Source organism: Panthera pardus, unplaced genomic scaffold (genome assembly GCF_024362965.1).
Source record: "Panthera pardus isolate Hobbes unplaced genomic scaffold, ASM2436296v1 HiC_scaffold_6, whole genome shotgun sequence".
Classification (NCBI taxonomy): Eukaryota; Metazoa; Chordata; class Mammalia; order Carnivora; family Felidae; genus Panthera; species Panthera pardus.
In genome coordinates, this window is record NW_026526991.1 from 77,588,180 (window position 1) to 77,600,332 (window position 12,153).

General features: G+C 36.0%; 1 protein-coding gene across 2 annotated transcripts in view; it reads left to right on the forward strand.

Annotated features, from left to right (window-relative positions):
* Positions 1–12,153, forward strand: part of AMN1 (antagonist of mitotic exit network 1 homolog) — a 57,098-nt gene that overhangs the window by 2,078 nt on the left and 42,867 nt on the right. The window contains exon 2 of one of the 2 annotated variants that reach the window (XM_053895997.1): positions 10,164–10,315. The exons of the other annotated variant lie outside the window; for it this stretch is intronic. Within the exon in view, the coding sequence (XP_053751972.1) occupies positions 10,281–10,315 (35 nt within the window). The 5' untranslated portion in view covers positions 10,164–10,280. The remainder of the gene's footprint in view (positions 1–10,163; positions 10,316–12,153) is intronic. 2 annotated transcript variants of the gene reach the window in all.

Here is a 12,153-nt window from a genome sequence, read left to right on the forward strand (position 1 = left end):
TGTGCTCGGTGCTCAGTTTCTCAGGTACAAACCCATTGAGCCCATGCCGGCACAATGAATAAAGTTGCTCCCTGGAAAGAAAAGCCTGAGTGTCTTGACTCTGTGTGGACCTCGGTCCCATTACGCAGCTATTCTCCACCCAGTCCAAACCTTAACTTACAGCTTTCATAGAGCAAAGGGCATTATGGTGCAAAGTGTAGTTATCTAAAGTGGCGCCATCTATTCGCGGTCATCTCTCCTGGTTATCTAAAGTGGTGCCTTTTGTGCATCAGTCATCTCTACTAGTTATCTAAAGTGGTACCTTCTGTGCACCACTTTAGAGAAGATCAGAGCAAGCCTTTCTGCATTCCAGTCAGGGCATACTTTAACCTCCAAGGGGCTTGGAACTTACAGCTCCAAGGGAGGTCATTGCAAGAGCAGAAACAAGATGGAGGGCCAAAGATGGAGTCAGTGTTGTCAGCGCTGCTACAGCTAGGGATGTTAATATGATGACTATGAGATGGAAATTCAAAAATTTTGGGAGAGATTCCCAGGAGCCAAGGTTTAACCAACTAAGTAAATCAGTGGAAGAAGCATCACCTATCTGATGAAAGATTGACATCGGATCTTTAAGATCTTTTAAATTAGGGGTAATAATTCCTAATTTATTAACGTGGAAACGGGGCACCTGGATAGCTCAATCAGTTAAGTGTCCGACTCTTGATCTCAAGTCAGGTCTTGATCTTGGGGTTGTGAGTTGGAGTCCTGTGTTGGGCTCCACAGTAGGCACGAAGCCTACTTAAAAAAAATTTTTTTAATCCATGGAACCTTTTTTTTTTTTTTTAACCAGTTACAGCATATGCATCTCCTTGTTAAGTGGTTAGGGTGTCTATGGCTGTGCAAGAGTTTACAGATTCTTGCTGTAATGGTAGGGATTTTGCAGAAGATAAGATCTCTCCTGAAGAGATTTAACTATAGTCTTTTGTGAGTATCCTTTCCAATAAACTAAGTCTCTAGGAATGTTTTCTTTTGGAATGGATCACATTTTAAAATCTGGTGGAAAGTACATTTCTTAATATTGCATTAGTGCCTTGCCCTATTGAATCATGTTATGATCACCAAAGATAAACATGAGGATGTCTTATTTCAGGAGTGTTATAGGTGCGCTTCCATCTAAGTTACGCCTCTGTATGGTGTGAGCAATTAGGCATTTCTATGGAAACTAAAAAAAGATACAAATTAACACTTGGAGCAAATTACAAACTCAGTTTCTGAATCTGGAGAGCAACCAGTCAAGAAAATTTCTAGATTTGAGCTCAAAACATCTTTATTTTATTTTGTTTTATTTTCATTTTTTTCAAAACGTCTTTAGATAATGGAGTCAGGAGGAAATTTCTATCTGTTGGATTTTCCTGGTTTACAGTTTGAATGATTTTGATGACATCATTGAGTATTTTGGTGAACTCTCTTGAGTGGCCTGAAATAGAAGTAGGCAGGAAGGTTGTCTGTACATGATCTGTTGTGGTGATTTCTCTGAAGTTTATATCAAGTTGTCTGACTTTAGGTTGTAGGACTTGAGGAAAAGGGTAGTTTTAGTTTTTATTCCAAGTTAGAAGGGTAAGAGAAAATTGGAAAAGTTAGGTTGGAAAGTTGTAGCCAGATGTTGGAGGGAACTAGAAGAATTCAGGATCCAGTCCAGTTTATAGAAAGATAACAAAGCCTCAAAGATAATGAACAGGACTAGAATATAATAACAGGTACACTATAGTTTTCTATTGAAACATAATTTTTCTCTCTATAGCCACTTTGTTTTCACCAAAGATAATCATAATAAGACCAATTTATTTGTAAAATGAATCTGGTCCCATTAAATTCAGCTCATTATTTATATAAGTGCAGCAGAATAGTTACTTTATGCACATTTTCAAAAATGATATTCAAGTCCAAGCTTTGGTAATCCAAGGGTCTTTGTTTGCTCCACAAATCCAATGTTAGTTTCTTAAAAACTGTCTGGTAATAAGAAATCTCATATTAGATCTTTAAACACCCCTTTAGGCCAAGAAGTCAAGCCAATGGGTTGTCCAATTGTGTTCTGTTACAAAGAGAGCAAATTCTGATTGAGTTTGTCCTAATACCTACACTGCCATGAAAGTAAGAATACTCAATAAGAGTTATTTTGTCTTAACTCTGAAGGGATCAGGTAGAGAGAACAAGATAAATGTTTAATTTTTGTTCTCAAAAGTTTACCACATTGTTATGTTATATAGTTTTTATTTTATTTTATTTTATTTTGTTTTATTTTATTATTTTATTTTATTTACTTTATTTTATTATTTTATTTCATTTCATTTTATTTTATTTTATTTTATTTTATTATTTTATTTTATTTTATTTTTATTACTTTTTTTTTTTTTTTTCATTTGAGAGAGGTAGAGGAAAAGAGAGAGAGAGAGAATCTTAGTCAGGTTCCATGCTCAGCAAAGAGCCTGACACAAGGCTCCCTCCCAAGACCCTGGGATCATGACCTGAGCCAAAATCAGGAATCAGATGCTCAACCACCTGAGCCACCCAGGCTCCCCAGTTATATAGTAGTTTAAAAGAAAACAGAAAGGGGGTTCTTTAAATTTGGAAAGCAAAACATTAAAGAACCAGTAATGCTTCAAACAATGTCATAAAAATGATAATCATCTCTATTAGTTGGTTTAGTCCCATGTAATCAATTATTCTTTTCTTGCTCTTGGATTAGCAGTTTTATGAATCAATCAGTTTCTCCATTAGCATGCTAGAAATTCTTACCCAGTTAAGTGGTATGATCTTAAAATTATCAGAAACTTGTATTCTAGAGTATTTGTCAGGGTCTTTTCCATGAATTTCCTTGAAGACAAAGCATTTTGGCCTGCAGTTGGTTATAAATGCTTTCATAGATGATTCAGTGTATAATAATAGCTGTTTCTAAATGACAAAAGATAAAAATAGCCTTTGTTACAGCTCACTACAAAAAAAAAAATGATATGATTGACTGCTAAGTTTGGCTATTTTTGTGGTATACAACATTTAAAAATGATTAGAACTATGACTGATAACATTATATCAGGGCATATCAGATTCCTAGGAATTTCATGCAATTTCTGGAACACTTATATTAATAACATGTATCCATACAAATACAACCTAAGAAGGTTAAGCATCTGCTTTACTTGATAATGTTTTCCATGCAATTTCACATTTAAAAAGCCTATAGTTTAATGTCTCCCTTTTTATAAGAAGAGAAAAAAAACTTCAAGATCTTTAGGAACCCTGAAAGTTAGCTCAAAGTCAAAAAGACTTAATTTAGAATTTGATTTTGCGAAGTTTGTAAAAAATGCCAAAAGGTTTAAAACACTTGATTAAATAGGATCACAAGTCATTGTGAAATAATACTTAGTTATCTATTCAACCAAAGTGACAAAAAGATTTCAAAAGCAAATATAGAAAGTACATAGTTTTAAAAAAGTACCTTAGCTCTTTTAATATTGAAAAGACTGTTTTCCTAAGCAATCAAAAACCTGATAAAGACCAAATGAAACACAGGAAATTACTTTAATAAGACACAGAATCTTTGTTTCCTAGACAAAATACACAAAGGTAAAGAAAAACCTTTCATAATCCCTTATTAGGAGCAGACTAACAACCTAAGAAAATTTGTTCTTCTAACAGAGAAAATTAAACTGTGGTTTTGTGTCAGTATATTATTCAGCTCAGTTTTGGAAATCTTTGTAAATAAATCCATTGAATTTTAGCTAACTTTGACCATGCAACATGAAATTTCTTCACAAGCTTTTTGCAACTTTCTGTATTCATTTAGATTTTTGTTTTATTCCTTTTTTCTTTCTCATTTTACTTGAAGACAAAATTACTTTTTTTCCTAATAAAAACACATCCTATATTCTTTGCTTACTCTTATAAAAAACACATCCCATTCTCCTCTCATACTTTGTATACAAAGTTGTTTTCTTTCACTCTTGTTTTTAGGAGGCTTATTTTTATATATGGATTATAAGTTTTAACCATTATTAATCTTTATTTTCCAGTGAAAACTAGGACAGGCAGTTGTGAACTGTCTGGCGTATATCAGCATCCTGTAGTAGATTAGCAAATTTATCAATATTTAATTATAAAAAAATATACTTTTTAGAGACATGTGCTTCTTCATAGTACATTTTTTTAATGCAGCAAAAGGCCACATTAAAATAGTTCCAAATATATTTTGTCTCATAAAAATTAAGCAGCCAAAAGTAAATAAACTTAAACATATGTTTAGCAATTAATATTTCAGTATATTAGCTTGTTATTGAATGATCTACATATTTAACAAATACCCATCATCTAATGTAATCTACTTAATTTGTTTTTAATAATTATATTTGTATTAAACATTAAACACTTAACTAGCATCTTAAGTTTTTCTTGCTTACAAATTTAAAACTATTTTAAAGTTTGTTTATTTACTTTGAGAGAGAGAGAGAGCAAGGAAGGGACAGAGAGAGAGGGAAAGAGAGACAATCCCAAGCAGGCTCCTCACTCTCAGCCCAGAGCCCAACGTGGGGCTTGAACCCACAAACCATGAAATCTTGACCTGAGCCGAAATCAAGAGTCAAACCCTTAACCAACTGAGCCACCCAGGCACCCCTTGCTTACAAACTTTATACAGAGATAGCACCAGCGTATTTGACTAGTAAACTCAGGTAGAAAAGATTGTATATTTGCATTGTGTTTAATGTTGACTACTGTGAAGACATGCCTATTTTTATTAAACCAATACATTTAAATCATTTCTTTTTTTTTTAACTTTATTTATTTTGAGAGAAAGAGAGGGGGGAGGGGCAGAGAGTAGGGGGGAGAGAATTCCAAGGAGGCTCTACGCTATCAGTGCAGACCCAATGTGGGGCTTGATCCTACAAACTGTGAGATCATGACCTGAGCTGAAACCAAGAGTCAGACGCCTAACCAACTGAGCCACCCAGGCACCCCTAAACTATTTCTGAAGCTTTTATAATTCAAGATTCTCCAGATCATATGAACTTGAAAAGCATTTCAGTTAGTTTATATTTCTGAGAGTTTTAAGAATCCTTAAACTTATATAAGTACTTATTTTTCTTTAACCTTAATTAAATAGAGCTCTTTTTGAAATCACATATACATAACATACATACATATATACATACATATACATTAGTATACAGACAGTTGTAAACAGATCTTGTAGCTTTCATTTAAAAATTTTAGCTGTATGTCAGGTACAACAATACAAAACTCAAAAGAATAGTTGGACCCAAATTGTGTTTCTGGCTGATGGGATAAGGTTATTTGCTACAATGACGTAAGCTTTTACCACACATTTTTCATTTGCTGTAAGAATTCTCTAGAGAAGCTATTTTTGGAATGATTTTGTCTTTTAGAAGCTTTGACATACCAACCAATGAATGCATTTATTGCCTTTAAGAAATTTGGGATCCTCTTTTTTTAAAGATGCCCCTAAGGTGGGCTATTTTATCTAAATTAAAGATTTTCCCAAAATGGTCACTGCAGTTCCAATTATTCTTCATAAAGTTTACCCATTTTTCTAAAAAGGTATAAGATCCTGATCTGAGCTTTGGACCAGATGGAACCCATCTTTGCCTTAGATTCCCTAAGAAAACTTAATTATCAGGGCTCCTGTTTTTCAACAGTTATTCCAAAGTAGAGGGAATCACACATTCCCCCCTCTTTTGAACAGAATATCATCACTTACTGAAAAGCTTCAACAAGCATTGCTCGGTAAAATCAGAGGAGTCAACACAAAGGGAATGGAGTTTAGATCTGAGGAAGATTTGCCCTGGAATCCCATGGTTGGTAAGAAAGCATTGTGCATTGGGCTCCATGGATGCTGGCACCTAGTTACTCACTGGCCTTGGAGCTCATCAGGACTCATCTTTGGATCCCACTTTTGACACCAAAAACTTTCAAAAGAAAATTCAGAGATTTTTAGTTGATATGAATGTTTTACAGAGTGAGAAACAAACTGTTAGTGAACAGGGAGACTTAAAACCAAAAATGGTTAGAATCTCGAGATGTGGTCATAGGATGGCTCATAAAGTGAGAATGAGGAAGTTGTTTAATCTTTACAATGATTGGTTATTACAAGGGGAGTTTACACAGTATGGAGGTTTTTCAAAAAATTAAAAGCAGGATTGCTGGATGATCCAATAATTTCACTACTGAGTATTTCCCTGAAGAATACGAAAACGCTAATTCAAAAAGATATATACACCCCTATGTTTATTGCAGTACTATTTACAATAGCCAAATTATAGAAGCAACCCAAGTGTCTATTGAGAGGTGAATAGACAAAGAAGATGTGATACGCGCGCGCACATACACACACACACACACACACACACACACACACACACACACTGGAATATTATTCAGCCATAAAAATGAATGAAATCTTGCCATTTGCAACAACATGAGTGAAGCTAGAAAATATAATACTTAGTGAAAGAAGTCAGAGAAAGACAAATAACGTATCATTTCACTCACGTGTAATTTAATAAACAAAACAAGCAAAATAAGAGAGAGAGAGAGAAGGAGAGACAAACCAAGTATCAGACTCTTAACTATAGAGAACAAACTGATGATTACCAGAAGGGAGGTGGGTGTAGAGATGGGTGAAATAGGTAATGGAGATTAAAGAGTGCACTTAACATGATGAGCACTGAGCAATGCATAGAATTATTGAATCATTATATTATACACTTGAAGCTAATATTACACTGTATGTTATGTATACTGGAATTAAAATTTTTAAAAATGAGAGTTTACATATAGCAGGGGATTGGTTAAAAGTGATTCTTTATACCATTTTAGAAAGGTGATTTATTTATGATTATCAGAGACATTTACAAGAAATAACCTAGGTTAAGTTTCTCTTACATTCATGATATAAGCTGGATTAAGTTTCACTTATATGACCTGACTGGTTTTGTCTGCTTGAAGAATTTTTGAGCCTGGTCTGCATGTTATTTTAACCCTAGCAAGTAGTAAACACTACTAAGTGTTATTTATTGTTATTAATTATTTCACTGAAATATATGCTGGAAGTTGTAGTTACAATAGCAATTATTTCTCTCTGGGAGTTTTCAGTCTGTTAATATTACATAAAAAAATTGCCATGTAAAAATTAAGGCTGAGGAGAACAATTATCTTTATCTGCTGAATGCTTTTGAAATCAATGCTTTTGAATTGATATTTACATTACATCTCATAAACTTCTGTCCCTCAATCCACAGTCACTTTTTTTAAATGTTTTTTTAAATGTTTATTTATTTTTGAGAGAGACAGAACACGAGAGGGGGAGGGGCAGACAGAGAAGGAGACACAGAATCCAAAGCAGGCTCCAGGCTCTGAGCTGTCAGCACAGAGTCCAACACAGGACCCAAACTCACAAACCATGAGATCATGATTTCAGCTGAAGTTGGACGCTTAACCAGCTAAGCCACACAAGCACCCCTCACAGTCACTTTTTGTAAAAGAGAAATCTGTTGACTCTCCTTTGTATAACTCAGGCTTGTGTAGAGTCCTGAGAAAAGTATTTTGCTTTCATTCTTGGCTTTAACTTTATACCTGATCCAAATAAGATTTTGTTTCTGTCAGTAAAGACAGAGAAATAGTTAAGAGTGCAAGTTACGAAGACAGATGAAAGCCTAGCTATCTTCCTGTCTTTTAATTCCTGCCTTTGTATTGAAGATTCCCTGAGGCATCCATATAAATGATCCTCTGAACTTCTGTGGCCAGAATCAAGTCTTTTATCTATTCACAGCCACAGTTCCTTATTTTTAGGAGTTGTTCAATATTCAGTTAAGCATGTATTTAGCATATGAAACACTATGCTGATGATTATGACAAATATCTAGCATAAAGGAGGTACAGTTTTATGGGGCAAGCATAAGGCAAGTATATAAATAACTATAATATTGGTAGAATAATAGCACAAAAGAGAGATTGACAAAGTATTTTGAAATTTCTGATGAGAAGAATATACAAGACTAGGAGAAGGCTTTGTAAAGAGGGTTGTATTTGAAGGTTGGTAGCATCTGACATTTGCAAATGGGAGGAAAAACATCTAAGGAGTGGAATAATAAGGGCAAAGGCTTGACAAGCAGGAGTTAGAAATATGTGAGAAGACCAGACAGTAGTATTTCAATTTGGCTAGAGAATACAATGTGAATAGCAGAGCAGTAAGACATAAAGCTGATAATTAGAAGTGGAACTTTGGGGATCAAAATGATATTATATTAGACTGTTTAATTTTGTAGCAGTAGGGGTCTATAAAAGGTTTTGTAACTGTAGTGGGTGTAAAGAGAGATTTGCATTAGGGAGAAGTTGGGAATAAAGAGACAATTAGGAAACTGTTGCAAAATCTTGGAAAGAGGTAAGGAGTGCCCAAACTAGGAGACATGTATGAAGATGTTCATTGCAGAATTCCATTGTGGAGAATTGGAATGTCCATTGCTGGGAGAGGTGCCTTCAAGTATTATGCAGCTGTTAGGAAAGTGAAGAATAGATGATATATATTCAAATGGATGGAGCTTTAAAATGTAGTGCTTAGTGAGCAAAGAGGAAACAATAAAACATGGTAAGAAAAACTATCTAGGGGCACCTGGGTGGCTCAGTTGGTTGAATGTCCGACTTCACCTCAGGTCATGATCTCACGGTTTGTGAGTTCACGCCCTGCATCAGGCTCTCAGCTGTCAGCACAGAGCCCGCCTCAGATCCTCTGTCCCCACCTCTCTCTCTTTCTCTCTAAATATAAAATACAAAAAGAAAAATCATCTAGAACTTGGAAGTAAAGTAAAAAGATGACCACATGACCTTCACTGTCATACTAGGGTGTTGTCCCCCATGTAAGGGTCCATATATGCCTTGAGAATCATATTTGCAAATCCTTTTGGGACAAGGTATGTTCAGGCTGGCACTTGGTCAGCAGTAAGCTATTTCTGGATTGTAACGAGGTAAGGAGCTTGATCCAGAATAGCAATCAACCCTTTTACTAAGTGCACTGTTTGTCCAGAGGATGGGACTTCTCCATGAAGGAAACTGCTTGGTTACATCCTTGCATGAGCTCCTAATCTCACTGACTAGCATTTTGAACAGCACTGCCTTAGAGAATCCTTTGGATCTGGGAAGTGGTGAATAATTTTGAATAGAAGGACCAAGAAAAAAGAAAAAGCAAAAATTACTCTAAAGTTTTCAGCTTTCTTGACCAGGAGAATCGTGATATCATTAGATAACTGTGGAGAAGTAGGTATCTTATGAGAAAAATGAATCCAAATATCCAGTAGAAATATCAAACAAGCAGACTGAAATATTAGGACTAAATTTCTAATAAATGGTAGATGAAGCCATATTAAATTTATGAGAGAGAATATGGGGAGAAGAAAAGGCTAAGGACCAAATTTTGTGCAACACTCATATCAGTAGACCATTTTGCCAAAAATCATTTCTTTGTTACATTACTTCACCATATAACTGATGGTTATATTAATAAGTTTCTTTTAAGTATAAAATTTAGAGCAATTCATATTGAATGAGAGATCTATCCACCGCCCCCCCCCCTTTTTGTCTATAACTTTTAAGGATTTTGTTAAGTTTTAGCTGGCCAGTTTTCATTTTGTCTTGAGAACTTAGACCACCTATGTCAACTGTTGGGACTGAGAACTGAGATCGCTTAATGTCAATATAACTTTTTGCTCCAGGAAATTTTTGCAATCAGTTTATCTAAACAAATGTTTGGTTATTAGGGCAAACATTTTGATCGTTAGAGCAAAGATTATATTTATCAGGATATATTGTTTCATCAGGGCTTACTTTGAGACCCTGTGTCGTGTCCATCAGTCTTATACTATTATGTTACAAATTTTGTCTCATCCTAACCCGTTCCCCATCTTGGAGGGAGAATCCCAAGTGTACTCTAACATAGCTTTCCCCTATTGAGACATTACCCAAACCCTGTTAAACCCTTGCTGCAGTAAATTTAATAAAGTTTCTTTGTTTGACCAACAGACTTTTAGATAGTTTTTGTGAGCCATTTAGTAATTCTCATAGCAGCATTTTTCAAAATACTAAATTGTTTCTGTCCCAACTCCCTTATGTTGCTGCCGGAGGGAACTGGAGCAGAAAGAGTAAACCGTTTACTGTGGGGAATACATGGCACAGGCTGCACAGCTAAGCTCAGAGAAGAGGACCCTAAAGGCCAAGGTGACAAAGACTGAGGAAGAGACATGGGGGAGCAAAAAAGATGGCACCATGGAAAAAAGTAAACATTTAAAATATAGCTGAAATCTGCATAAAGGAAAATATAAGAGGAGTGACTGTCAGTGTAGAATTTGATTTTACCTGTCATATATAAACAAATACATTTTTAGCCTGGTCTTGTTTCGTGGATACTGGTAGAAGAACAAAGTCTCCTGGGTCAAAGGCACAAAGGACTTTATTATTCATTGCACAGCAAGCAACATGAGCATTCGCATGTTTATGTCACTTCCTCTTGACCTCCAAGACGCACAGATGCAACACGAAGGGCTCAGATGGATGCCAACACAAACAATGGGTTGCATTCCAGGAGAGAAACACAGCCCAGATGAATGTCTACTCAAGCAACGAGTTGCATTACAGAAAAGAAACACTGAATTTAGGGACTCTGCCAATGTATAGTAAGCAGTAAGCAACCTCTTTGTCCTGGAAGGAGACATTACTTTATGGCACAGGGCTGCTTATTATAAATACAACTCTGTGAATGGCCCGGATAAAGCATATCAGGGCTGTGTATTCTTGTCATTCCCAGCAAGACTGGTAAGATGATGAAAAACCCATAAAGAACTGCCTTTCCTAACATTCCACTTTTTGGTCCTACCATCTTGGCTTCTGACAAATTAATCACATGAGTATGATACTTTTTCAGCCACACTGATTAATTTGATTAGCAGAGGCTAGGACCAAATGTAATGAGTTTGTAAAATACAACATTTAACTGAGGCTATTAATAGAGCTCCAAGAAGCAGGGTGAGGTCAACCTGCAATATTGACCTCAACTGTGTTCCCAGGAGCCCAGACTCAGCTGTGAATAAATCCCAAGAGAAACCGGTAGGTCTTAGGCAAGAGGTAGTATAAGCCCAGGATAGTATCCATTATGACCTGCACAAGGAAATTGAAGCTTACCTGTTAATCTTTAGTGATATGGTCAGTAATTATCGGGATAGTAGATGGGCCAAAAAGAAACCCTCAACCCAACTGAGGGATATTCCATGGCCTTTTCTTCTCTACATACAACCATATAAACCAAAGAGACACAGGTCACTCTAGTCTGGATTTATTGTTAAACTCGATTTGGATCACTATGACATTGTTTTGCTTCTGCCATCTGGGCAGTGTCACTGAGTAACTGCAACCTTCCTTATAATACACAGAAGTTCAGGGCCACCCATATCCACAGACATTTTTCTGTTACTGCACATGGACAGAGATAAGAAACCCAGCAGCAGATCAAATTGACAGCTACAGCTGCTGCTTGCCTCAGGTGGATCATAAAATTGCTTTGGCTGGAGGTGGAGAAAGCAACAATTTTTTAAAAATATTATTTTGGGTGACAGCACAGATTGCTGTAAATGGGGAGAACATTTGCTACCAGATCGCAAGGAGTCTTCTCATATCTCCAGACCAGGCCCACAGAACCTTTCTTCTTCCTCTTCCATAAAACTATGTTTCCATCAGTATCCAATTCTCATCACAATATTGTTAGATCTAGGATTTGATTTTACTTGATTAGACTATTACTGTTTCGTGGATACTGGCAGAAGACCTACGATTTCTGGGCTAGAGACAAAGGACTGTGTTACAGCACAGCAAGCAGCACAAGCAGTTTGCCTCAGTTACCCTTCTCCCCCTAATCCCATGAGGATGACACAGAGGTCTCAGATGGATACCTGCACAGTGGGTGTATTACAGGAAGAAAAACACTGAGTGTTTTTTGTATCACACAAAAACAATTGTGTGATACAATTTTGTAACAAGCAGTAAGCAAGCTTTCCTTTGGGTTGGAGGGAGATGATACCTCATCTCTCAGTTTAGTTTGCTGCAAACACAACCCACTTGAGA